Source organism: Hyla sarda, chromosome 3 (assembly GCF_029499605.1).
Source record: "Hyla sarda isolate aHylSar1 chromosome 3, aHylSar1.hap1, whole genome shotgun sequence".
Lineage (NCBI taxonomy): Eukaryota > Metazoa > Chordata > Amphibia > Anura > Hylidae > Hyla > Hyla sarda.
In genome coordinates, this window is record NC_079191.1 from 151,134,277 (window position 1) to 151,162,003 (window position 27,727).

General features: G+C 42.3%; 1 protein-coding gene across 5 annotated transcripts in view; it reads right to left on the reverse strand.

Annotated features, from left to right (window-relative positions):
* Positions 1–861: 861 nt before the first annotated feature.
* ZMAT3 (zinc finger matrin-type 3) overlaps positions 862–27,727 on the reverse strand; it is a 96,209-nt gene continuing 69,343 nt past the window's right edge. For all 5 annotated transcript variants that reach the window (XM_056565229.1, XM_056565227.1, XM_056565226.1 and 2 more), the window contains 3 exons: positions 21,554–21,720; positions 13,128–13,222; positions 862–2,710 (listed from right to left, as the gene is read on the reverse strand). In XM_056565229.1, the coding sequence (XP_056421204.1) occupies positions 2,502–2,710; positions 13,128–13,222; positions 21,554–21,720 (471 nt within the window). In that variant the 3' untranslated portion in view covers positions 862–2,501. The remainder of the gene's footprint in view (positions 2,711–13,127; positions 13,223–21,553; positions 21,721–27,727) is intronic.

Below are 27,727 nucleotides of genomic sequence, written 5' to 3' on the forward strand. Positions count from 1 at the left end.
AACAATTAACATAGACATATGAGGTATGTGCTTACTCGAGAGAAATTGGGTTTCAAATACAAGTAAAAATTTTTTCCTTTTTACCCCTTGCAAAAATTCAAAAATTGGGTCTACAAGAACATGCGAGTGTAAAAAATGAAGATTTTGAATTTTCTCCTTCACTTTGCTGCTATTCCTGTGAAACACCTAAAGGGTTAATACACTTACTGAATGTTTTTTTGAATACTTTAGGGGGTGTAGTTTTTATAATGGGGTCTTTTATGGGGTATTTCTAATATGAAGACCCTTCAAATCCACTTCAAAACTGAACTGGTCCCTGAAAAATAGTGAGTTTGAAAATTTTGTGAAAAATTTCAAAATTGCTACTGAACTTTGAAGCCCTCTGGTGTCTTCCAAAAGTAAAAACTCATAAATTTTATGATGCAAACATAAAGTAGACATATTGTATATGTGAACCCCAAAAAAATATATTTTGAATATCCATTTTCCTTACAAGCAGAGAGCTTCAAAGTTAGAAAAATGCAAAATTTTCATTTTTTTCATCAAATTTGGGGATTTTTCACCAAGAAAGGATGCAAGTTACCATAAAATTTTACCACTAAGTTAAAGTAGAATATGTCACGAAAAAACAATCTCGGAATCAGAATGATAACTAAAAGTATTCCAGAGTTATTAATGTTTAAAGTGACAGTGGTCAGAATTGCAAAAAACGCTCCGGTCCTTAAGGTATAAAATGGCCTGGTCCTTAAGGGGTTAAAGGACAACTGACTATTGAAGTTTACAAATGTGTGCAAGATGATTTGCCCATAACCAAAATGAAGCTTCTATTTTCTTACTGTAATAAAACACCTCAGTCCAAACTAGTCGTTCATCATTATATATTTCTGTACATTATAAAGAAAAATATCTTTTCATCAACATCCACAAACAGCAAAACTACACATCCTAAAAATAGACATACGGTACCACACAGCAACAATGTGTGGTAGAGTTATAAATCAAAAAACAGGTACATGTCAAAATCCTTCATTCTGTAAGACCAAGGCATAAAGCATACTGGTGATATGCTGACAGTCTTCTGGGCCCGGTTTGTGCAGTAATTGTGCAATTAAAGCAGCATTATGTTATTTTGCTAACTTCTCTGAAGTTCTTCACTACGGCTTAGGTGCAAAAGAAGGGAAGAAAGGGCTCTGTACAGAAACCTTACATCTCTTCGAATTTGATAGTCTAATCCAAGAGACAGATGGGAAGATTCATCAAACTCTGCTAAGGGGTTAATACCTGATGTGGCGTTACCCGACATGGATCTTTATAGGCATTAACAAGAAAGAAAAGGTGCAGTGACAGAGCCGGATGATTCTATCCCACCGTTAAAGCACATGAATAAGACAAAATAGAGGCTATAGTGCAATTATATTAGGAATTTCAGACATCACAAAAATAGGAAAGCTGTTTTCATACCATCATCAAAATAGGCATTGGAACTTGATATCACAAAAAAATGAAAAAATACCCTTTGTTAAGCGACTGGCCAACGTCCCACTGGATTATTTTGTCATTGACACAGTACCTAGAGCAGCAAAGGACTTAAGTGCAAAGTGAAGGATATCAATTTACCTATCAAGAGACACATAAAATACAGTTCATTGCACAGTAATTGATTAAATGCCCAACAGCAACAAAACATTAAGAGAAATGATCTATTAATGTATGTTGGTGAACACAGTGATGAGTTCTGGAGCGTTCCACAGTAAAATACAACATATATTAAGTTTTCTGAACCATGCTTAGAACTACATGCTGTACATGTCTGCAGCGTCTCTGGTCTCCTCTTGTTCCATTTATCATACGTAGACTTTCCTATCAACCTGTTTATCATTTTCCAAAATGGAATTCTTTGGCTACTAAGCACACAGTGTGAACAATGTGCATCTGCAAAAGGTATATTGCAAAGCCAGCAATCACTATTTCCATAGTGGGGTCCCTATAACAGACAGATGTTTAGTATACAGTAGATCCACAATATATTCACTAGGTGAAGACCACCATAGTTTTACTTGGAAAATGTGCCTAAATCCCTTTAAAAGTAGCTGCATCCTTTTTGAACAGGCCATGACTATAGTAAGGGATTGCGAATACAGAAAAACAGTTTCCACAGTGCAAAAGGTCCGTCTGCACAAAGCATCGTAACACCAAGTATTCTAATTATGAGCAGCCCAGAAGCAAATTACCCCTAGGCAATGCACTGTAAATGCACGGAATGGGATATCTTCACTTAGTGTTTAGTATGGTCACGCTAGACCTGTTAGTCCTCGGGGAGGGCCAAGAATTGCCTCAAACTCAAACCAAACATTGAAAAAGTAAGTCTACCCTCCATGTCTGACGATCAAAGTCAACTAGTCTCTGAAGGGCCTCAAACTTGTGAAATGGTTACAAGGTAAATTGATAGTAATAAAACCAAAGCAACAGCTTAGAAACACCATTTGATAGTGATCATTTCACTACATGTATCCCAAATTTTCCATCTCGCTGCGGTAGCGTTGCTCAGAAACTTTGCTTTTGTGCTGCTTGGTCTCCAGATGTTGTCTGAACTCTAGCTCCTCACTGGCTCCTGCATTGCACATTGAGCAATAGTACTGTCCACTAGGTGTTACACACATTGCCAAATCCCTAGGAATCCGCTGGCGAGATCGAGGATTAAAATATGGACCTAAGGGAAAGAAAAATAAGACAATTTTAGTGTAAAAGTTTCTTACAACCATACGTATATGTCCAGATAGTTCAAGAAGCCACATGTTGAAATGGCATGAATAGAACAGATTAAAAAACTGCTTGCAAATAAGCATTCTTTTTACACGCCATTTTCAAAGTACATTTGTTACTGGATGCCTTTTTAGAGTTGTTTTGAGAAGTTGTTTTTAAAGGCATCCACCTCCCTGGATTTACCCCTTGAGTTGGCGGGATAGTTTAGAGTAGAGCTGCAACGATTAATCGATAAAATCGATTAAATTCGATAACGGGATTTGTTGGATTCATTGTCTGCGGTCAGGAGGCTGCTGCGGGCAGGCGGGCGGTCAGACGTGAGTCCCAAAAATCCGGCAGCAGCCTCAGTGACAGTCTCAGGCTGAGACTCTCAGCTCCACCCTCTGATTAGTGTTAGCAGTTCGGAGGCTGCTGCTCCTCCTAACTGTCTCCTCCCCCGCCGCCATTTTACCTGTATGCCGCCATCTGCCTCCTGGGCCCCGTACGGTAGGTTGAGGTTCCAATACAGCACATGCTCACTGTGCTGCGGCCCCGGCAGCCGGTGATCCTCCCAGGGCCTCCATCCATGTGTCTGCAGTCTGCTCTGCTATGCACTGCTATACGCATGGGGGGTATGTGCAGAGCAGACTGTAGACAGAGCATTGCACCCTAGTGTCTTCTACAGACTTTAGGGTGCAATGCTCTGCAGCCTGCACATACACCCCCCCCCCCCCCATGTGTATAGCAGTGTGTGTACATTCCTATACAGGTTGGGGTATGTGCAGAGCATTGCACCCTAGTCTGTACTACAGAATAAACTGCTCCCCCAATACAAATTAGCTCCTCCTTTTCCTATTGCTATACAAAAAAAGTTAAATACATTTTTTTTTTTTTTTACATATTTGATACTACCGCATGGCTAACTGTCTGAACTATTAAAATATTAGTGAATCATTAACATTTTATTTTAATAGTTCAGACAGTTACCCATGTGGCAATATCAAATTTACGCTGGTTTCCGTACAGGATCATTAGTAATGATCCTGTACAGCATCCGGCGTAAACGTAAACCAAAAAATCTAAAATTGCTGCTGTTTGGTCGCATCACATGCTAGAAACTTTTAATATGGCCATCATTTTTTAAGTAGAATCAGCTGAACCCTTTTTTGGCATTTTGAATTTTTTTTCCTATCAATCGATGAAATAATCGACAACTAATCGATTATTAAAATAATTGTTAGCTGCAGCCCTAGTTTAGAGGAGATGAGTTTCTGAGCACTCAAAACATGCACATATAAAAAATCGGAATCAAGAAGAGCTGCCCAAAAGAATCAACAGACATCATTTTATCAGCGAGAGTCTAAGAGTACAGTCCCACGTATCGTATACTCGGGAATTTTGCTGCTTATATTCTGCAGCTGATTTTGCAACCCATTGATCTCAATGGGTAGGAAAATATGCAGAAAAATACGCTGCATATATGCTAAGTGGGACCGTATCATTAAAGGGGTTATCCACCATAAGGTGATCTTAATACATACCTGCCAGACAGTAATGAACATGCTTAGGAAGGATCTGTGTTTGTCTTGGGGATAAATGGCTGTGTTGTGAGATTACCATAATACTGTGGCTAGCTTTTTGTGAACTGGGTATTTCCTGTTGGAGTTCGTTCTCTCAAATTACACATCCCGTAGTGTGACGTCACTTTCCTCTCTCCCACACATCATCCACCCCACCCATTGAAACATGAATGAGTTGCATTCCATTCAAAAGACTAGTGTTTTCTAACCAGGGTGCCTACAGCTGTTGCAAAATGCTCTCTCTCCCACCCAGTGGTTGCTCCACCCATTGAAGCAGGACAGGCTCTCTTTGCACACCAGACTATTGACGTCATGTCTCGGCCGCACTGCAACCTGAAAAAACCCGAGACCTGAGTAATTTCGTATGCTGTTAAAAATAAATATTGGGGCAGAAATCACAGAAGAACTGTGAGACCACCATAACACACAGGTACAGGCTATTTTATGAAGTACACTAACTTTACAGCCCCTGTAGCATAGTCAAATAAAAAAAAAAACCTGGAATACCCCTTTTTTGTTTTTAAAATTGCACATTTTTGGGCAAAGAAAAAACACAAGTTTTGAGAGGAAACTCAGCGGTTCAAAGATTTTTTTTACAATGAGAACATACCCTAACACATATTTAAGGGGAACCTATGTGATTATGCAATCTGATTTACCAGAATCATGCTATGGACCTGAGCAGATAAGCGCATAATTTAGCAAAAAAAAAAAAATAATAATAATAATGTGTTATTTATTTATTTTGTTAAACCTTTATTCAGAGCACCGGAGTCCTGTGGGCTGTCTTATTGACAGCTGTCTCTTTATATACATGTGCAGGGAGGGTTGTCAATCATTTATAAGACCACCTACTGGACTCCTAAGTCTAGTATGACAAGGAAATGTAATGCAGGGAGAACAAGTTGCATAAAATCTTTTACCACAAAACTATACAGTACATCAATTTGCTCAGCTTTTCCTACTCTAAAGCATGGTTACTGCAGTTCAGATTGCATGTTCAACATGACAGGTCCCCTTTAATATCTCGGAATAAAACATGAAGTGACTTCCAGAGGAAAAATCACTACCCTTGCATGCCCTAGAACAAAGACAATTTGGATGGTTTGGTCCATTAACTTGGTTCATGGCTTTATAATTAGGGAAACCTTCATTTGGTGACATAAGACATTGATATTGAGTAACCTAACTTTCTGTGCCGCTCCTCAGAACCATCTTATAACACTGATGCTATATTTGTGACATGAAATTGCTTGTAAAGACTTTACAGACAGTTTGCTTGCCTTTCAAGGAACACTACCAAATGTCTTATTAAATAGATTCTCAAAATTATCTTTTAGGCTCATTTCCCATGATGCCTTTACAACTTTGTTATATAATCAACATAATCACTTTCAGATTTCTAACCACACACTTGAATCCCAGCCCCAAACTAGGAGATTTCATGAGTCTCTCTCAAGTTTTTTGTATGACATAAAAAATTCAGACTACAGACTATATGCCATAAAATGTTCCCCAGATCAGTAACTCCTGTACATACTTGTACCAATGTATGGTACCATGTCTTATTACCTTCAAAATGAGTCAGAGCTTTAAATATAGTAATGGAAATATACTTGTATGTATGTGTTGTATTTATATAGTCTTAGGCTGGGTACACATTACGTTTTGTCCCATACGGGACCGCATACGGCAGGGGGAGCTGAAAACTTGCGCTCCCGTATGCCTTCGTATGCGGTCCCGTATGTAATTCATTTCAATGAGCTGTCCGGAGTGAAACGCTGACTCCGGTCGGCTCATTTTTGCCCCGTATGCGGTTATCCCACCGCACCTAATATCATGGTCGACTATGATTTTAGGTCCGGTGGAAAACCGCATACGGGGCAAAAATGAACCGACCTGAGTCAGCGTTTCACTCCGGACAGCTCATTGAAATGAATTACATATGGGACCGCATACGAAGGCATACGGGAGCAGAAGTTTTCAGCTCCCCCTGCCGTATGTGGTCCCGTATGGGACAAAACGTAGTGTGAACCCAGCCTTACACAGTGAAGTGCTGTAGGGAGCTTTAAAACTTTTCAGGCTTCATTTTTTGAGAAAGTACTAAGAACCACTTCAATGGTTTTAAGTTCAAGAAGTACAAAATCATACAAAAAGAAAGCCATAGTGAGTGCACCCTATAAATACCATGTAGGTCTATACCTCTATGCGGGACTGGAATTTTTATAACCCTAAATCACTGTAATGGAATGTCTTTCTGCAGAATTTTTGCATTAGTAATCAGAGAGTGAAGCCACAATAAGACAAATCTCAGGTGAGCCTAAATATTTGACATGTATAATTGCCTTTATCAATATTTTGTACACTCTTTCTCAATGAAAATCAATATTGTTTTTGAACATTAATGTGTTTTACACTTTAATACCTTTGTGTTTTGGAACTTGAGGACCTAGCAATTCCAAGAGCCATAACTTATTTTCACTTTTGGGTCGATGTAGCTGTATGAAGGCTGCGTTAGCCCCTTACCCTGCCTATACCACAAATGCCATTGTACTGGTCTCTGATCGGTGCGAAAGAAATCCTAGAAGTATTGATAAACTGAAACACACAAATGGTTCAAAATTCTTCAACATTGTACAAATCTTATTTGAAGTTGCATTAAATGTTTGCTGAAGATTATTGCTGCTAAACTGTGATATACAGTTTATTAATTTAAGGGTTCACTTATTTCTATCCCTCCTACACTGTGGATGTGTACTCAATAAAAGACATAAAGATTGCAGCTGTTTGTGTGTTATTAGTTGGGTTAAATAGTGTTTGTCTATGACTGTGACTTATATTTCTTGCAAGTGCTTTTTAATTATACAACATGTAAAATTCGTCATGTATATTTGTCTTGAAACTTGAAAAATGTATAAAATACTGTTACGCCTAGCGCTCCGGGTCCCCGCTCCTCCCCGGAGCGCGTACGGCGTCTCTCTCTCCGCAGCGCCCCGGTCGGTCCCGCTGACCGGGAGCGCTGCACTGTCATGGCCGTCGGGGATGCGATTCGCACAGCGGGACGCGCCCGCTCGCGAATCGCATCCCAGGTCACTTACCCGTTCCCGTCCCCTGCTGTCATGTGCTGGCGCGCGCGGCTCCGCTCTCTAGGGCGCGCGCGCGCCAGCTCCCTGAGACTTAAAGGGCCAGTGCACCAATGATTGGTGCCTGGCCCAATTAGCTTATTGGCTTCCATCTGCTCCCTGCCTTTATCTGACCTCCTCCCATGCACTTCCTTGCCGGATCTTGTTGCCTTGTGCCAGTGAAAGCGTTTTGTGTGTCCTAAGCCTGTGTACCAGTACTACTGCTATCCACCCTGACTACGAACCTTGCCGCCTGCCCCCGACCTTCTGCTACGTCCGACCTTGCTTCTGTCTACTCCCTTGTACCGCGCCTATCTTCAGCAGCCAGAGAGGTTGAGCCGTTGCTAGTGGATACGACCTGGTCACTACCGCCGCAGCAAGTCCATCCCGCTTTGCGGCGGGCTCTGGTGAAAACCAGTAGTGACTTAGAACCGGTCCACTAGCACGGTCCACGCCAATCCCTCTCTGGCACAGAGGATCCACCTCCTGCCAGCCGGCATCGTGACAGTAGATCCGGCCATGGATCCCGCTGAAGTTCCTCTGCCTGTTGTCGCCGACTTCCCCACACTGGTCGCCCAGCAAGCCCGACAGATTGCCCAACAAGATCACCAGCTGTCGTACTTGACCACCATGACTCAGCAACTCCAGTCGCAGCTACAGCAGATTCAGTCTCAGCTACAGCAGCAGCAACCATCTCCTCCGCCAGCTCCTGCACCTCTTCCGCAGCGAGTGGCCACTCCTAGCCTCCGCCTGTCCTTGCCGGACAAATTTAATGGGGACTCTAAGTTTTGCCGTGGCTTTCTTTCACAATGTTCCCTGCACTTGGAGATGATGTCGGACCAGTTTCCTACTGAAAGGTCTAAGGTGGCTTTCGTAGTCAGCCTTCTGTCTGGAAAAGCCCTGTCATGGGCCACACCGCTCTGGGACCGCAATGACCCCGTCACTGCCTCTGTACACTCCTTCTTCTCGGAAATTCGAAGTGTCTTTGAGGAACCTGCCCGAGCCTCTTCTGCTGAGACTGCCCTGTTGAACCTGGTCCAGGGTAATTCTTCCGTTGGCGAGTACGCCATACAATTCCGTACTCTTGCTTCTGAACTTTCCTGGAATAATGAGGCCCTCTGCGCGACCTTTAAAAAAGGCCTATCCAGCAACATTAAAGATGTTCTGGCCGCACGAGATACTCCTACCAACCTGCATGAACTCATTCATCTAGCCACTCGCATTGACATGCGTTTTTCTGAGAGGCATCAAGAGCTCCGCCAGGAAAAAGACTTAGATCTCTGGACACCTCTCCCACAGTCTCCATTGCAATCTGCGCCTAGGCCTCCCGCCGAGGAGGCCATGCAAGTGGATCGGTCTCGCCTGACCCTGGAAGAGAGGAATCGCCGTAAGGAAGAGAATCTTTGTCTGTACTGTGCCAGTACCGAGCATTTCTTGGTGGATTGCCCCATCCGTCCTCCACGCCTGGGAAACGTACGCACGCACCCAGCTCACGTGGGTGTGGCGTCTCTTGGCTCTAAGTCTGCTTCTCCACGTCTCACGGTGCCTGTACGGATTTCTTCTTCAGCCAGCTCTTCCCTCTCAGCCGTGGCCTGCCTGGACTCTGGTGCCTCTGGGAATTTTATTCGGGAGTCCTTGGTGAATAAATTCCGCATCCCGGTGACCCGTCTTGTCAAGCCACTCCACATTTCCGCGGTCAACGGAGCCAGGTTGGATTGCACCGTGCGTTTCCGCACGAAGCCCCTCCTAATGTGCATCGGACCTCATCATGAGAAAATTGAGTTTTTGGTCCTCCCCAATTGCACTTTTGAAGTTCTCCTTGGACTACCCTGGCTTCTACACCATTCCCCAACCCTGGATTGGTCCACAGGGGAGATCAAGAGCTGGGGTACCTCTTGCTTCAAGGACTGCCTTATACCGGTTACCAGTACTCCCTGCCGTGACCCTGTGGTTCCTCCTGTATCCGGTCTCCCTAAGGTCGTTATGGACTCTGCCCGCCTTAAGAAGTGCCTCTCCCCCCCTCCCAGTCCAGTCAGGCAAGCCTCGGTGTCTCCTCATGGCCCTCGTCCTGGTGTCACACTGCCCCGTGCCAGGCCTCGCCCTCTGCCCTCCCTCCCCATTCCCACTCCTGCTGTACTGCCTGCCGTTGAGGAATCCCTCCATCCTTTCCCGGTGTCCTCATCCCAGGGGAGGCAGTTACCGGACAAAGAGAAGGGGAGACCTAAGGGGGGGGGTACTGTTACGCCTAGCGCTCCGGGTCCCCGCTCCTCCCCGGAGCGCGTACGGCGTCTCTCTCTCCGCAGCGCCCCGGTCGGTCCCGCTGACCGGGAGCGCTGCACTGTCATGGCCGTCGGGGATGCGATTCGCACAGCGGGACGCGCCCGCTCGCGAATCGCATCCCAGGTCACTTACCCGTTCCCGTCCCCTGCTGTCATGTGCTGGCGCGCGCGGCTCCGCTCTCTAGGGCGCGCGCGCGCCAGCTCCCTGAGACTTAAAGGGCCAGTGCACCAATGATTGGTGCCTGGCCCAATTAGCTTATTGGCTTCCATCTGCTCCCTGCCTTTATCTGACCTCCTCCCATGCACTTCCTTGCCGGATCTTGTTGCCTTGTGCCAGTGAAAGCGTTTTGTGTGTCCTAAGCCTGTGTACCAGTACTACTGCTATCCACCCTGACTACGAACCTTGCCGCCTGCCCCCGACCTTCTGCTACGTCCGACCTTGCTTCTGTCTACTCCCTTGTACCGCGCCTATCTTCAGCAGCCAGAGAGGTTGAGCCGTTGCTAGTGGATACGACCTGGTCACTACCGCCGCAGCAAGTCCATCCCGCTTTGCGGCGGGCTCTGGTGAAAACCAGTAGTGACTTAGAACCGGTCCACTAGCACGGTCCACGCCAATCCCTCTCTGGCACAGAGGATCCACCTCCTGCCAGCCGGCATCGTGACAAATACTAGAGCTGTAAGCTGGTTTACTGTATGTAATGTCTCCCTGCTATTCCATAGAGCACCAGAGACTCTCATTTAATGGAGCTGGGACAAATGGTTAATAAAGCTGATGTATTTTACTTTGGTTCTGCTACTTTTGCAGTCGTTATATATAAGTTTTCAGTTATTAAAACACTCACATTCATATTAAAACGGGTTGGTTCTTTTGGACAAACCCTATTTGTTAGAAGGGTCCCTTGACAATAATCTGGTCACAAAGAGTCCCCCCTGATGGAACCCCAGCAATCACATGTAAAACCTAGGGAAGCCTGGAAGTTAGTGTTTACCGTATTTTTCGCCCTATAGGACGCACCGGCATATAAGACGCACCCAATTTTAAAGGTGCAAAATCTAGAAAAAAAAGATTCTGAACCCAACAGTGATCTTTAACCTGCAGACCTCCAGATGTTGCAAAACTACAACTCCCAGCATGCCCTGACAACCGTTGGCTGTCCGGCCATGCTGGGAGTTGTAGTTTTGCAACATCTGGAGGTCCACAGATTGAAGACCACTGGTATAGGAGGTAGTACTCACGTGTCCCCGCTGCTCCGGATCGGTCACCGCTCGACACCGCTGCCCTGGATGTCGCTCCATCGCTGTCGCCGCGTCCCTGTGGTGTCTCCGACGGATCCACGCTCTCCGTCGCCGTCATCACGTCGCCATCATCACGTCGCTACGCTTGCCGCTCCTATTGGATGACAGAACGGCGTGCGTGACGACGTGATGACATCGAAGGAGAGCGCTGGCCATGCAGGGGATCCCAGCACAGAGCAGACACCGAGGAGGCAGGTAAGGTCCCTCCCGGTGTCCTGTAAGCTGTTCGGGACGCCGCGATTTCACCGTGGCGGTCCCGAACAGCCCGACTGAGCAGCCGGGTTAGTGTCACTTTCCCTTCAGACGCGGCGGTCAGCTTTGATCGCCGCGTCTGAAGGGTTAATACAGGGCATCACCGCGATCGGTGATGTCCTGTATTAGCCGCGGGTCCCGGCCGTAGATGGCGGCAGGGACCACCGCGATAGGTGTGTATTCGCCGTATAAGACACACCAACTTTTTCCCCCCAGTTTTGGGGAAGAAAAAGTGCGTCTTATACGGCAAAAAATACGGTAATTTGTATTACCTGCTGTACCATCACAGGGGAAATGAAGTATTACATTATTGCCTATGCACATCTAATTGTTGTCTGTATAATACAGGACATGACAGGTCCTCCAGAGAGGTCTTCTCTCTACTTCTCTCCATTCTGGCTGAGGTTACTTCACTCTATCAGAGTCTATATGTGCTCTAATACATTGTGCAAATGTAATAGCAGCCCAACAACAGCTACAAAAGTAATGAGGCCAATGAAGTTTTAAAACTGCTCAAAACTTTGACATTTAAAACCTATCATAAATGTTAGCAGCGTCTGTCTCCACAACGTATAACTACATTTGTGAGCCAGGAAAGAGCATTTTGGATTCCTGCTGTTTGTACGTACGCAATAAGGACTTTTGATTTCCATTGTATTTGGATTCCTCATTGCATTCCATTTTAGCTATTTAAAACATTACAAACAATGATGTAAAATACTATAAAGAATAAAAGCCTGCCATATGGTATCGGCAATAGAATAAACATAACTGTGAATAAGACCTTCCCCTGGGCACTTGGCATGGAATAAATACAGTAAGCTCATTTTAATTACAAGAAAGAAACTTCAGGGATTTCTATTAGGTAATGTAAGACAATGGTTATTACAATGAACCAATGTACAGAGATCATTATTACAGGGAGGTAACAGATTGCAATAGTAACAACTTGCTTTTACCAGTCAAGGATCTTTCCTCATAGAACAAAGATATTTTCTGCTTGACTAAAACAATGCAAATTCAATTTAAAGGGGGTTTGCCAACATAAGGTGACTTTAGTACTTACCTACCAGACAGTAATGGACATGCTTAGGAAGGATTCGTGCTTGTCTTAGGGCTAAAGGGCATTGTCGTGAGTCCATCATTACGCTGCTGCTTTCTTTTTGTGAAATGTCCATTTCCTGGTAGAGTTCCTTCCCTCCAACTAAAAGTCTCAGGATCCCTTGTTTGCAAGTGTGAGGTCACTTTTCTCCCTCCCACACATCAGTCACCCCACCCATTAAAGCACAGCTGAACTCCCTTCTATGCCTGCTGTGTTTTAAACTACAATTCCCTGCAGCCCTGTGCAGAATGATCTCCCTTCCACTCAGCTGTTACTGTACCCATTGAAGACACAGACAGGCTCCCTTTCAACACCCGACTAATGAGGTAATGCCTTGGGCTACACTGCAACCTGGCAAAAGCTGAGACAACACTCATTTTGTATGCCAGCCACTAAACTAAATGTACATCCCCATTGGCACAGTCAAACAAGTTTTTGTTTCTGTTTAATATATATGTTTTATACACAGGAAAAAGAAATAAAAATGTATGTTTATGGATAGTAAAAATCCAACTCTGCTGTATTATATACAGTATAATCTGTTTCCTATTGGCCTTATAAAAAAAGGGGGGGGGGTTGTATATTATAAATTACATAATACCTTAGTTGACTATATTCTTGTATACAGCAAAATGAAATGAAATGTAACCAAAACTGGTCCAGACTAAGAGATTCTACATCTGTTACTATAGCAACAATAATCCATAAGGCCTATTCTATGAACCAGCCTGGACATGTCTCTGTGATTGAATACCTGTATTATTCTGAGGAGAGCAGACATTTCTTCGATTCTGCATCATTTTATGTTCATTGCCTTCTTTTCGAGCCCTCCTCTTGCATTCAGAGTCCCTGAGTGTGACAAAATGACATTCTATGGCATCCGTGATGAAAATACATCATATGTGTTACAAATACCAACCATAGAAACTGGTAAAATTTGTGACAAGCAAACAACATTTTCCATTATTTTTTAGAATATAAATAAGATCAGGAGAAAAATTAGTGTTCATTATAATGTTTTATATTTTTTTTTCTATCTCAGTTCTATGATTTTAAATAACAATGTATAACCCCAAAGGCTGAGGCTGCACTACTGTAAGATTTTTGTGGTAATATGTCCCCTTCTGATTTTTGTCAAATCTAATGTAGTCCTGGAGACCTTGCACGGATCTATATCACCAGATATATTACAATATATGTCTTCACATATACACATATGACTATTTCTGCCAGGTAGGATGTAGAATTTGGTGTCTTTTTGTCCTAAATGAAATCAAGATAATCTGTCAGTAGTGCAGCCTCAAATTTACAGATAATAAATAGGTGACCATATTTTAACATGAAAGTTAGATATTAATAGTACAATTAAAGGGGTTGTCCAATGCCATAATTAAAAGCATACTCCCTTGGCCCAATACTCTGTGGTTCTGATGGCTTTTAGTACCCAGTACACTACGCTTCTTTCTGCATCCCATGCCCTGCAGACCTTGCATAAACTCTTAGGGCTTGTTCATATGGCCGTTGTGCTCTAGTAAATGGAGCTCCATCGGTCAGTTCATCAGAAGGACGTAAGTTGAGGGGAGAAATAGTGCTTGTCCCATTTTATTCCACTCAACTCCTGTAAAATATGGAACACCCGACGGAGCCCATTCAAGTCAATGGGATTTGTCAGGACCTGGTGGTGTCAGTTGTGCTTTGACCTGTTAAGGGCCAAAAAAAAAAAAAAAGAGAGCAAATCAGACCCTGACTGGGTCATAGCACAATGGCCGTGTGAACTTGGCCTTACTTAAACAATCACTGTCCACAGCAGTAACCTGCATCAGCCAGTAGTTTCAGGGTTAGCATATCACTGGAAGAAGGAAGACACAGAGAACACTGGGCACCAGGAGGAGTCGGAATGGCAATAGCTGGAAATCAGGGCAGGTGAGTATGCTTTATTTTTGCAGCACCCTGGACCCGTTCTAAAAAAAAAATTTAAATCATCCCTGGGCAACTCCCATAAACGCGCTTTAAAGGGTACTCCCTGAGCAGCGGCGGGCCGGGCAATGTGCTATTCAGGGAACTATAGAATGGCTCCATACACCTGATGCTCCATTATTCCTAAGACCAGTCCTAGAGGTCAGGTACAAAATCAGGCACAAAATCAAAATCTGCAATCACTTTATGGGACAATACAGGAATATGGGTGCACTACTGTGGTAGATGTATACAATGACATTGGCTATCCCTCAACACTGATGTTAAAATTTAGACATTCGCCAGCATATCCTTATATGAAGGACATACCAGAGCCCGCACACCAACGCCAAGGTTTCTCAAAATGGCGCGGGACCTTACGCTAATCCTACCTGTGCGTGATAAGCAAAACAGGGGCCAGTGGGCAATTATGGCAGCATTCGGTCGACTCACAGAGGGAGGCAAGCTGCAAGCCCCACCTGAGTTGGCTTATATAGGTGCATGGCCTCACAGGTGCTACCCTAATGCTGCCTAGAAGATATTCAAGGCGCATTAACTATGGAGTTTACACACCTCCAAGTATAAAATTTAAACAAACAACAGAAAACGTGGTCTCAAATGGCTGGAGGTGCTCTACCCCAAATGCGGTTGTGCATTTATACTGGGGGAGCAGATCCTGCCCTTGTAGTCCGTTGCTAGGGGCGATCCCCAACATAAAAATGCATACAATGGAGGATGCCTGCAGTGGACTACAAGTGCCACAATAGAATCCTACACCAGATAGACGGTGTGTAGGAGTCGACCGAATGCTGGCGTAATTGCCCACTGGCCCCTGTTTTGCTTATCACGCACAGGTAGGATAAGCATTAGGTCCCGCTCCATTTTGAGAAACCTTGGCGTTGGTGTGCGGGCTCTGGTATGTCCTTCATATAAGGATATGCTGGCGAATGTCTAAATTTTAACATCAGTGTTGAGGGATAGCCAATGTCATTGTATACATCTACCACAGTAGTGCACCCATATTCCTGTATTGTATTCTAATTGTTACACATCCACACCGTCTATCTGGTGTAGGATTCTATTGTGGCACTTGTAGTCCGCTGCAGGCATCCTCCATTGTATGCATTTTTATGCTGGGGATCGCCCCTAGCAACGGACTACAAGGCCAGGATCTGCTCCCCCAGTATAAATGCACAACCGCATTTGGGGTTGAGCACCTCCTGCCATTTGAGACCACATTTTCTGTTGTTTGTTTACATTTTATACTTGGAGGTGTGTAAACTCCATAGTTAATGTGCCTTGAATATCTTCTAGGCAGCATTAGGGTAGCACCTGTGAGGCCATGCACCTATATTAGCCAACTCAGGTGGGGCTTGCAGCTTGCCTCCCTCCTCCCATTGCATGTGTGCTCAGTCACGCTGGAGGGTACCTGGGAGGAGGCTGTGAGTCGACCGAATGCTGCCGTAATTGCCCACTGGCCCCTGTTTTGCTTATCACGCATAGGTAGGATTAGCGTTAGGTCCCGCACCATTTTGAGAAACCTTGGCGTTGGTGTGCGGGCTCTGGAATGTCCTTCATATAAGGATATACTGGCGAATGTCTCAATTTTAACATAAGTGTTGAGGGATAGCCAATGTCATTGTATACATCTACCACAGTAGTGCACCCATATTCCTGTATTGTAGTGTTCTAATTATTACACATCCACACCGTCTATCTGGTGTAGGATTCTATTGTGGCACTTGTAGTTCGCTGCAGGCATCCTCCATTGTATGCATTTTTATGCTGGGGAACGCCCCTAGCAACGGACTACAAGGCCAGGATCTGCTCCCCCAGTATAAATGCACAACCGCATTTGGGGTTGAGCACCTCCAGCCATTTGAGACCACGTTTTCTGTTGTCACTTTATGAGACTGCAATAACACCTTATCTTCCTGGTCAAACAACTGGTATTTCTCCACACTCTTTCAAGCACAGAGCTATCAGAAGATGATTCTCTATAGAACAGACAGGTAACACACAATTTGCTGGATTTGTGAACCGACTCCTAACGTGTTCCCTCTGCTGAGTCTTTTGGGTCTGGCCTTGAAAATTTAACAAAACCATGCTGTTCTGTCCTGGGAACAATTGCCAGATTATCAGAATTCCCAGATGATTGGATATTAAAAAGTAAACAATTCCACTGTATAAAGAAATGCAGCCTTATGGAAATTGCAGGCATACATCAATGTATAAAGATACCGTATACCATGACAACGGTACCAGGACAATGGGGCAGATAAACAGTCTAATTCTGAGGCAGTGTAGAGTTAGACTCGACAATCTAAAAATGTGCCAGATTTACCACTGTAGTTCAGGCTACCTGAAAATCTGGCACACCTTAAGTGTCTAGTCTAAATTTACATAACCTATTCGTTGGCTTCCTTTCTGGAAATTCTTGGTGCATTGTTAGGTGCACAGAGGTACAACATTTAAATTATGCCCCCTTGGCACTAAAGATTAGCAAATGGGTCTATGGTAAAAAAGTTCAAAATCCAATTATATAAGAAGAGAATACAAAATGTGAGTTTTATATAAATTCTTCTAAAACTAACCAAGTAAATAACAGCAAGCTATAGTAAGGATATGTTCACACAGCAGAATTTCCACAAGGATATCTACATGAATTTCTACCCAATACACTTCATTGGGATTCCACAGTCCTATTCACACTGCAGAATTTCCGCAGCAGATACTCCAAAGCTAAAATTTAGCATTACACACTCTGCAAAAATATAAAGGTTGTTATAGATTTTTGCGGAATTTGGCTGTGGAATCTCATTGTAGTCAACAGGGCTTTAATTTCTGCGCAAAATGCAGAACTGGGGCAGAATTCGTGCAGAATTTAACTTGTGAATTAAATAAAGCTCATCTTTTAAGTGTATTGCAGAATCATGCGGCAGTCATTAGGGAACTGAACAAATTCCGCACAAATTCTGTAAATGCTGGAAAGATGTGGAATTGAAAGCAAATGAATGCGGAATTCATGCAAACATGTGGAAATTCTCCCAAATTCTGCTGAACATAGCCAAGGGTCTATTTACACGGCAGAATTTCCTCACATCCGCACCAATTCCGCGTCTGCATTCATTTGGGTGGTTTTTGGCTTGTGTGGATTTTGTGCAGAATTGGTGCAGAATCAGTGCGTAATACACATGAGGAAATTCAGAATTGCGAATGGGAGTGTGGAATCCCATAGAAGTCTATTGGCCTTTAATTTGAGGTGGAATCCGCATGCGGAAATTCTGCCATGTGAATAGACCCTAAAACTGACATGTTACTGAATAGAAAATGTCCAATTCTTCTTAGTTCCATTAAAGGGATACTCAGGTGGAAAACTTTTTTTTTAATTATTATTATTATTATTATTATTATTATTAACTGGTGCCAGAAAATTAAACAGATTTGTAAATTACTTCTATTAAAAAAAATCTTAATCCTTCCAGTACTTATTAGCTGCTGAATACTACAGAGGAAATTATTTTCTTTTTGGAACACAGTGCTCTCTGCGGACACCATGACCACAGTGCTCTCTGCTGACATCTCTGTCCATTTTAAGAACTGTCCAGAGTAGAAGAAAATCCCCATAGAAAACATATGCTGCTCTGGACAGTTCCTAAAATAGACAGAGATGTCAGCAGAGAGCACAGTGGTCATGATGTCAGCAGAGAGCTCTGTGCTCCAAAAAGAAAATAATTTCCTCTGTAGTATTCAGCAGCTAATTAGTAAATGACTTCTATTAAAAAATCTTAATCCTTCCAGTACTTATTAGCTGCTGAATACTACAGAGGAAATTATTTTCTTTTTGGAGCACAGAGCTCTCTGCTGACATCATGACCACAGTGCTCTCTGCTGACACCTCTGTCCATTTTAGTAACTGTCCAGAGCAGCATATGTTTTCTATGGGGATTTTCTTCTACTCTGGTCAGTTCTTAAAATGGACAGAGATGTCAGCAGAGAGCACTGTGGTCATGATGTCAGCAGAGAGCTCTGTGCTCCAAAAAGAAAAGAATTTCATCTGTAGTATTCAGCAGCTAATAAGTACTGGAAGGATTAAGATTGTTTAATAGAAGTCAATTACTAATTAGCTGCTGAATACTACAGAGGAAATTCTTTTCTTTTTGGATTACTGAGCTCTCGGCTGCCATCATGACCACGGTGCTCTCTGCTGACATCTCTGTCCATTTTAGGAACTGTCCAGAGCAGCATATGTTTTCTATGGGGATTTTCTCCTACTCTGGACAGTTCTTAAAATGGACATCAGCAGAGAGCACTGTGGTCATGGTGTCCGCAGAGAGCACTGTGTTCCAAAAAGAAAATAATTTCCTCTGTAGTATTCAGCAGCTAATAAGTAATGGAAGGATTAAGATTTTTTTAATAGAAGTAATTTACAAATCTCCGTCCGGCACCAAGGTATGGGTTGAAAGGCTTGTCTTTATTAAATCCACAGCAGGTCACATACGGAAAAGATGGTCTGACGCGTTTCCCCTTTGCAGGGCTTAATCGTAGACTAACACATCTTACAACAAACATGGTTAAAATATTGTTCGATCCGGTCACATGACCATTCGCATCATCACATTTAAAATACATGGAAAAGCTGGATAGCACATGGATCAGATTCCACTCACATATTTGTTTCAGTGACGATCCTCTAAGTGATCGTTCACACATTCATTTGCGGTTTTCTGCAACAAAGATTTCTACTAAGACGCAATTCACACTGTAGACTTCCTTTTGTTGATTAAATGCCTGAAACCATCTATTTATTCCTATACTGTGGTGGATTATTCCTTCCATATGTACTATTATATAACTTTAGAGAAAAGTGTTATATTAAAGTTAAACATTTTATATTACACAATATGGACGGTAATGGAAAATATATATAATGATGGGAGGGATAAATGAACTGATGTTATTGTATTGATTAAATTCCTATATGTTATTGTAACCTGTATTATTACTACATTATTACATTTTCTGTACTTCCAACTCCGACTCCGACTCCTCTGTATTAATATGCAAATGTATTTTATACATTCCTTGAAGGAAAGAAAGGCAACATACATGTCATTACCACAGGACTACTGTCTGGGAAGCCAACAGTCTATTGTATTGAACAGTTTGTGTGCTGATCTGCTGCTGAAGATAGGGCAGTGGGAGGATCCAGGAAGAGGCATTTACTATAAAACATGATTTCCCTAGTAGAATACCATAGTCATGTTTAAAGTTTAAAGGGGTACTCCGCCCCTAGACATGTTATCCCCTATCCAAAGGATAGGGGATAAGATGTAAGATCGCCGGGGTCCCGCTGCTGGCGACCCGCGGGATCGCCGCTGCGGCACCGCGCTTTCATTACTACACAGAGCGAGTTCGCTCTGTGCGTAATGACGGGCAATACAGGGGACAGAGCAGCGTGACATCATGGCTCCGCCCCTCGTGACATCACGACCTGCCCCCTTAATGCAAGTCTATGGCAGGGCGCGTGATGACCGCCACGCCCCGTCCCATAGACTTGTATTGAGGGGGCTGGCCGTTACATCACGAGGGGTGGAGCCGTAACATAACGATGCTCCGGCCCTTGTATCGCCCATCATTACGCACAGAGCGAACCCCGGCGATCTGACATCTTATCCCCTATCCTTTTGGATAGGGGATAAGAAGTCTAGGGGCGGAGTACCCCTTTAAGCTAACAATCGCGTTTACAAGTTTTTATAGCCTTAGCTGAATGGCAGCAGTTTTTCCAGTGGTTTACAGCTTCGGTCTTGAACTATTGACCCTCCATTCCCTTCACTTATACAAGTGTCTCTAGTCCTGCAAAAAACATATTTACTTAATCCCTTATCAGTGAGAGGCTAGGTTATCCATGGGTTCCCTGTAACAGCAGAACACTATGGAAAGTATAAGTATTGCCGCTCCTAATTGTGCGTTGTGTGCCATATAGTAAAGCACATGGAAAGCATGCTTCTTCACGGTCACTTAACGTGTTCGCTTTGTGGTTACATGAGGCACTGCATGCATTGGTCTTTATTCTTACAGTAGAGAAATCATTAATTATAACTTTTTGTGAATTGGGACATTTAAACTTGCTTCTTTTTTTTTATTCCAATCTAAATTTAGTAGGAGTCGGAGTCAGAGTCGGTGCATTGTTTGCCGACTCCGACTCCAGGTACCCAAAATTTCGTCCGACTCCGACTCCTCAGCCCTGCTTTCAATTCCACATCTTTCCAGCATTTGCAGAATTTGTGCGGAATTTGTGCAGTTTCCTAATAAATGCCGCATGATTCTGCAATACACTTAAAAGATGGTTTTCCACTGGAGTACCCCTTTAAGTTTACCACTATTCATATATATATATATATATATATATATATGTATATGTGTTAAAAAATAAAAATAAAGAAAAACCCCTTCTATGACAAGGTGTGTCCAAATTATTGACCAGTAATGCACAGATATTATGTCCATATTTTACCCTTAGGAAAAGATATATATGCAGTTAGGTCACATTTCCCTGTTAGTATATACAGCCATTTATTGAGGTATTCTATAGCAATTTGTAATAGAATGGCCATGATTTATCAATCAGCCTGAAACCCTAATTGTCTGGTTTTTCCCATAGCAACCAATCACAGCTCAGCTTTCACTTTACAAGCTTGTTAATATATGAAAGCTGAGCTGTGATTGGTTGCTGTGGGAAAAAACAGACAATTAGGGTTTCAGGTTAATTGATAAATTTGAGCCAATTTGTCAGATTTACAACCTGGTCTGCAGACAATCAAAAGCCATTGGGGGCAAGGAGGATTTTAACATGCTCAATCCTTTGTTCTGCATAGATAAGTCACAGTCTGAAGTGTCCCTCTCCCCATTAGTCATCATGGTTGGTTTATATTGGTTTTATTACTCCAGAAAAAATATATATATATAAATCGCCCCATGCCACAATATGCAACAAAAGGAAAACTCTAAGGGGAGATTTATCAAAACCTGTCCAGAGGAAAAGTTGCCCATAGCAACCAATCAGATCCCATCTTTCATTTTTGGAAAGGCCTCTGAAAAATTAAATAAGTGATCTGATTGGTTGCTATGGGTAACTCAGGAACTTTTCCTCTGGACAGGTTTTGATAAATCTCCCCCTAATTGTTTTTAAAGCTTCTGTAAAACGGCTTATTTAATACTTACATAGAGGCATTAGCTGGTGTCTCAGCCAGGCGCAATCTTTTGGCATGGTTTTTTCCTTGGTAGTGTGCTTGGGCGACCACAGGAGAGCTAAATGAAGCATCACATAGTTTGCAGTAGTCATTCTCAGTAGCAAGAATCACCCGTCCTCCACTTTTTGGGGCTGTCACCTGAATAAATTACACGCATAACTTTTATTTTTTGAACTAAAGTTCCATCATGTTTATAAAAGAAATCCTAATTAATTAAAACCAATTAACAAAAAAACTATTAATAGTTTAAAAAAAACTATTAATAGTTTTAAAAAAACAGAGTTAATTTATTTCAAAAACAGCTCTACGTTTGTCCACAGCTTGGTTGTGATATTACAACTTGGCTCCATTCACTTCAATGAAACTGAGCTGCAAAACCAAACCCAACCTGGAGACAGACGGGGAGCGGTTTCTGAAAAAACTTTAGCTCTGTTTTTCTGGATAACCACTTTACATATCCAATATGAAATACCCATTTTTTACATTTCAATCCACAGAAAAAAAATGTTTGGTTATCATCAGTCAATAGGTTCTGTGATTGCAACACTTCCACTGTTTTATCCAAATTACGCATACTGAGTATTATCTCTCAACCACAGTCCGAATACATGAATGTTACATAAGGAAAAGCCCTAAAAATACATGCAATTTGGTATTGTTTAATTTTGCATCACACACCTACACAGTGATAAAGACACACTAACATGGTATATTGCATTTTCTTGCAGTTGACAGTATATGCATTTCTCTCCATAGGAGCGATGCACAAACTTTTTTCAGCAGGAATGGCGCTTTGTATTTTGCAAGTGTTTCTAGGCCACACAGTTGACTATATTTACAAGCACTCATTATAGTCATCATTTATGATACATACTGTACTTACAACAAGAACACATGGTCCTTTCTGAGTGCAATGGTTATTTGTGGCGGTATCTATTGAACTTATTATATTTAAACAGCTACTTGCCCAAAAACACCCTGTGGGTGAGCCAGGCACATCTTAAGCTGTATTTTTATATGCTACTATTAAATTAGTACAAGCAGGGCTCTGTACACTGAGCATAACAAAAAGAAAGAAATGTGTTGTATAGATCAAACAATACTTTATTGAATACACAAAATGCATTAAAAACCCATAAAATGGATTAGAGAAAATACAATGAACAATTATGATAATAGCCGCAATGGACCAGACTGAAAAATGGTGGCTACCAATAAATATAAAGATAATACACAGGAATGTATGTAAACAAATCCTTATTGTTGGGACTAAGCACATAAACAGGAGTATAACTTGATAAAAAAGGTTACTATGATGCTAAATAGATTATAGCAAAATGTAAAACAACATATAAAAGACCACAGTGGGACAGAGTATACCTGGGTAACCAACGCCTAACCCAACGTTTCGCTACTGCTTCATCCGGGGCGAACGTTGGGTTAGGTGTTGAAGCAGTAGCGAAACGTTGGGTTAGGCGTTGGTTACCCAGGTATACTCTGTCACACTGTGGTCTTTTATATGTTGTTTTACATTTTGCTATAATCTATTTAGCATCAGAGTAACCATTTTTATCATGTTATACTCCTGTATATGGGCTTAGTCCCAACAATAAGGATTTGCTTCCATACATTCCTGTGCATTATCTTTATATTTATTGGTAGCCACCATTTTTCAGTCTGGTCCATTGCGGCTATTATCATAATTGTTCATTGTATTTTCTCTAATCCCTTTTATGGGTTTTTAATGCATTTTGTGTATTCAATAAAGTATTGTTTGATCTCTACAACGCATTTCTTTCTTTTTGTTATGCTCTTGTATGTAGCGTGGAATCAGTTACCTATTGGGGTAGTTTATTTGATTCTCTGTACACTGAGGACAAGCAGGGCTCTGTACACTGAGGACAAGCAGGGCTCTGTACACTGAGGACAAGCAGGGCTCTGTGCACTGAGGACAAGCAGGGTTCTGTGCACTGAGGACAAGCAGGGCTCTGTGCAGTGAGGACAAGAAGGGCTCTGTACACTGAGGACAGGAAGGGCTCTGTACACTGAGGACAAGCAAGGCTCTGTACACTGAGGACAAGCAGGGCTCTGTACACTGAGGACAAGCAGGGCTCTGTACACTGAGGACAAGCAGGGCTCTGTACACTGAGGACAAGCAGGGCTCTGTGCAGTGAGGACAAGCAGGGCTCCTTGCATTTAGGACAAGCAGGGCTCTGTGCACTGAGGACAAGCAGGGCTCTGTACACTGAGGACAAGCAGGGCTCTGTACACTGAGGACAAGCAGGGCTCTGTGCACTGAGGACAAGCAGGGCTCTGTACACTGAGGACAAGCAGGGCTCTGTACACTGAGGACAAGCAGGGCTCTGTACACAGAGGACAAGCAGGGCTCTGTACACTGAGGTCAAGCAGGGCTCTGTGCACTGAGGACAAGCATATAATCAGGGATAAAAATATATCTGAAAACCTTAATAAAAACATTGAAACAGAAAAATATATCTACCTAAGATAAAATAAAAAGGAAATAATATAAGGGCAGAATAGATGGACTAGGAGGTATTTTTCTACCACGAATTGTCAATTCTAGAATCTATGTCATCATGCACAATATATAAACTAGGCACCATAAAGAGCAGTAAGGTAACATACCAGCACGTCTTGACACTGAATTAGTGCTGTATATTCCCCTCCCCAATATCAGCATTGTTGTGTTCTGCTATTGTCTTTAAGATATATGGCAACCTCCTACTAAGCTTTATTATGATAGGAATAGATTCCCTCATTTTAAAAAGGTCTGTTATTACCAATAGTCTTTGTCTATAATATATCTATAATAGAATGTATTACTTTTTTTTTTTTTTTTATGGAGTCCCATAATTTAATTTGTAAATGTAAGTCACATTCTATAAGCTTATGACAGGTACTTCCACTCTCTAGATGTCAGCTATCAGAAGATACATTGTCATTGGCCATAAAACAAGCACTTAAGTTGTCTGATCCTGAAAATATCAGGAGATTTAGGACCGGCTTGTGTTGCGTACATCCAGGGTACCAGGGATAATATAAGAATTCATACCGTATTATTTTATCAGTCAGCAGGACCTTTTTAAGCCATCCTACTGGAACATAAATGCAGTAGTGGTTATATGCCAACACAGTGCAGCCTTAATATGCCGAATGACTTTCTCCTAACACAAAACTAAACTCTAGGCGCCCTCCAGTGGATACAGCTGGGTCTCAGCTCTATGCATAGAAATGAAATGTATTCTTAGGAAGAAGAAAGCAAAGAATCATAATAAATTAATGTTTTTCTACCCGAATTCTCATAATAAATTAATATAGCATTTATTAAAAGATGCCTAAAATGGGAGCTGCAACTTGTGTAGACATTGATGTAGCACGTAGAACATATTGTGGAACAAAGTAGACCAAGTGCATACTTTCTAAACAATGATTTGGACAACAGCAAGCAGTAAGGTTCTGTTCACATTGCAATTTAAAATGTCCCTGTCATTACAAAAGACTTCTGAAGTGTCACTAGAACGAGTGGGGAGAGAAGCGCACAGCAGGGTGCTTCTCTCCCTCTCTTGTGTCTATGTAAGTGAGACAGGCATATGCTAAAGATTCACAACAATTTGTGACACCTGAAGTCGCAGAAATATACACCGCCTCAAAAGGTTATGTATATTTGTGTGCCAGGTGCATCATCAGCCATGGAGCCACGGGATTTACTAAGAACATGTGCCGTTTGGTAAATCTAGGGGCCCAAAAATGAATGGAGCTTTATTTATGTGCTGCGCACCACAAGTGATACATGTCCACCATACTTAAATTCCCCATTAAATAACAATTCTGGCTCATATTTTCTTATGGCTCTGTCACTACTGTTTTCTTACAAGAAATGTACCAGTTAAAGGGGTATTCCAGGATTTTTTTTTTATTTGACCATGCATACAGGGGCTGTAAAGTTAGTGTAGTTCATAATATAGTATCTGTGTGTTATGGTTTTCTCACAATTCTTATGTGATTTTCACCACAATATTTATTTTTATCAGCATACAAAATGACTGTTGTCTCAGATTTTTCCCAGGTTGCAATGCGGCTGAGACCTGACTCACTAGTCAGCTGATGACAGGGAGCCTGTCTGCTTCAATGGGTGGAGGGATCACTTGGTGGGAGAGAGATCAACTGCAACTAATGCAACTGCTGTAGGCACCCTGATTGAAAACCACAGGTCTATTGAATAGATGCAGCTCATTTATGTTTCAATGGGTGGGGTGGCTGATGTGTGGGAGGGAGAAAAAATGGAATTCTGGGATTTGTAGGCAAAATAAGAAAACTCAAACAGGAAATACCAGTTCACAAAAAGCTAGCCACAGTGTTATGGTAATCTTACAACATAGCCATTTAGCCCCAAGACAAGCGCAGATCCTTCCTAAGCATGTCCATTACTGTCTGCCAGGTACATACTAAAATCACCTTATGGTGGATAACCCCTTTAATAGTCAATTGGGTGTTTCCAACTGGAGACATGTCCCTAAACTATCTGCCAATGCAAGACTCCCTCTAGTAGCACTATGGCTCAGCCTCTGGACACCAAAAGCCATATGGCCCCTGAGGTGGAAGTAAGCATCAATCTTTTATTGTCTGAGCCCCTTCTGTCTCTGGACTCCTCTCATGATAGCATTTTATCTGAAGAACAGAGAGGTGCGGTAGAGGGCCTTTGTACAAGATAAGTGAAAGCTTCTTGGACACTGTTCAAGGTTCTCCTCGGCCTTTGAGTCTAGCACCTAGCTCTCTTCATTTACAGTTGTCTGCATCTGAGGCTATCGATTTTCTGGGCTCCCCTGCGCTCTCTACTGAGGCATTGAGTCACTGAGGCTACCCAATCTGTACATTTGTCTTTTCTTATATTCCCTACAAGAAGCTTTTGTGATGTACTGCTCTGTATAGTTCAGATATGTACAGTACATGTTTTATTTGAAACGTGCCCACCGTTTATATGGAATACCCCTTAGCATTTTTATTGCTTTTTATCTATGACAGCTCACACCTTCTTTCTTCTTTTTTTGCTCTTATTAGGGTTATTAAGGTCCAAAAAATGCATCTTAAAGGGATACTCTAGTGGAATATTTTTTTTTTTTTTTTCAAATCAACTGGTGCCCGAAAGTTAAACATATTTGTAAATTACTTCTGTTTAAAAAAAAACTCAACCCTTCCAGTACTTATCAGCTGCTGTATACTACAAAGAAAGTTGTGTAGTTCTTTCCAGTCTGACCACAGTGCTCTCTGCTGACACCTCTGCCCATGTCAGGAACTGTCCAGAGCAAAAGAGGCTTGCTATGGGGATTTGCTTCTACTCTGAAAAGAAATACACAACATCCTCTTGAGCATACAGCAGCTGATAAGTACTGGAAAGCTAAAGATTTTCAAATAAATGTCATTTACAAATCTGTTTAACTTTTTGGCACCAGCTGATTTGTTTTCCACCGGAATACCCCTTTAAAGGAAAACTGACAGCCGATTTACTTACACTAAACCTAAGTATCAACGAGGTATCGCTTACCCGGATCCGTGGATATTTGTTGTATCAGCCTCCATTGCTTATAGACGTTTTTGCACAATGGAGGCGGGACCCTGTATACCCAGCATGCCTGGTCCCGCCTCCATTGCACAAAGCCAGCTATAAGCAATGGAGGCTGATACAATGGGTATTTCTTGAACCAGGCCACAGATCAAGGTAATACCTCGTTGTAGCCTGGTTCACCAGCACCCTGTGCATTGGGTTCAGCGTAAGTGGACTGGTCAGTTACCCTCTAATGTTGCAGATATTTATAGACTAATGCATAATCCTTCCCTTATGTGTATTTATCTCCCACAATAAAAAAAACTGAGGTTTCTATAGCTGTAAAGGATATTGCGGCCGTTTCAGTCTAACAGGAAAAGATAGAGGGTAAGGGGTTACTTTGGCGTCCTTTAACAACATCACCCCATACCTATCTTTGAACAACATTGCTTCTTTATATACCTCTTAACCTCTTATCCATAGTTAATAAAATCAAAGTGGGTTATTTTATCCTAATAGGGAATTTTAATAAAACCTTGTGGCAATCTATGGATTGTACTGTCACATCTAGAATAACTGAGC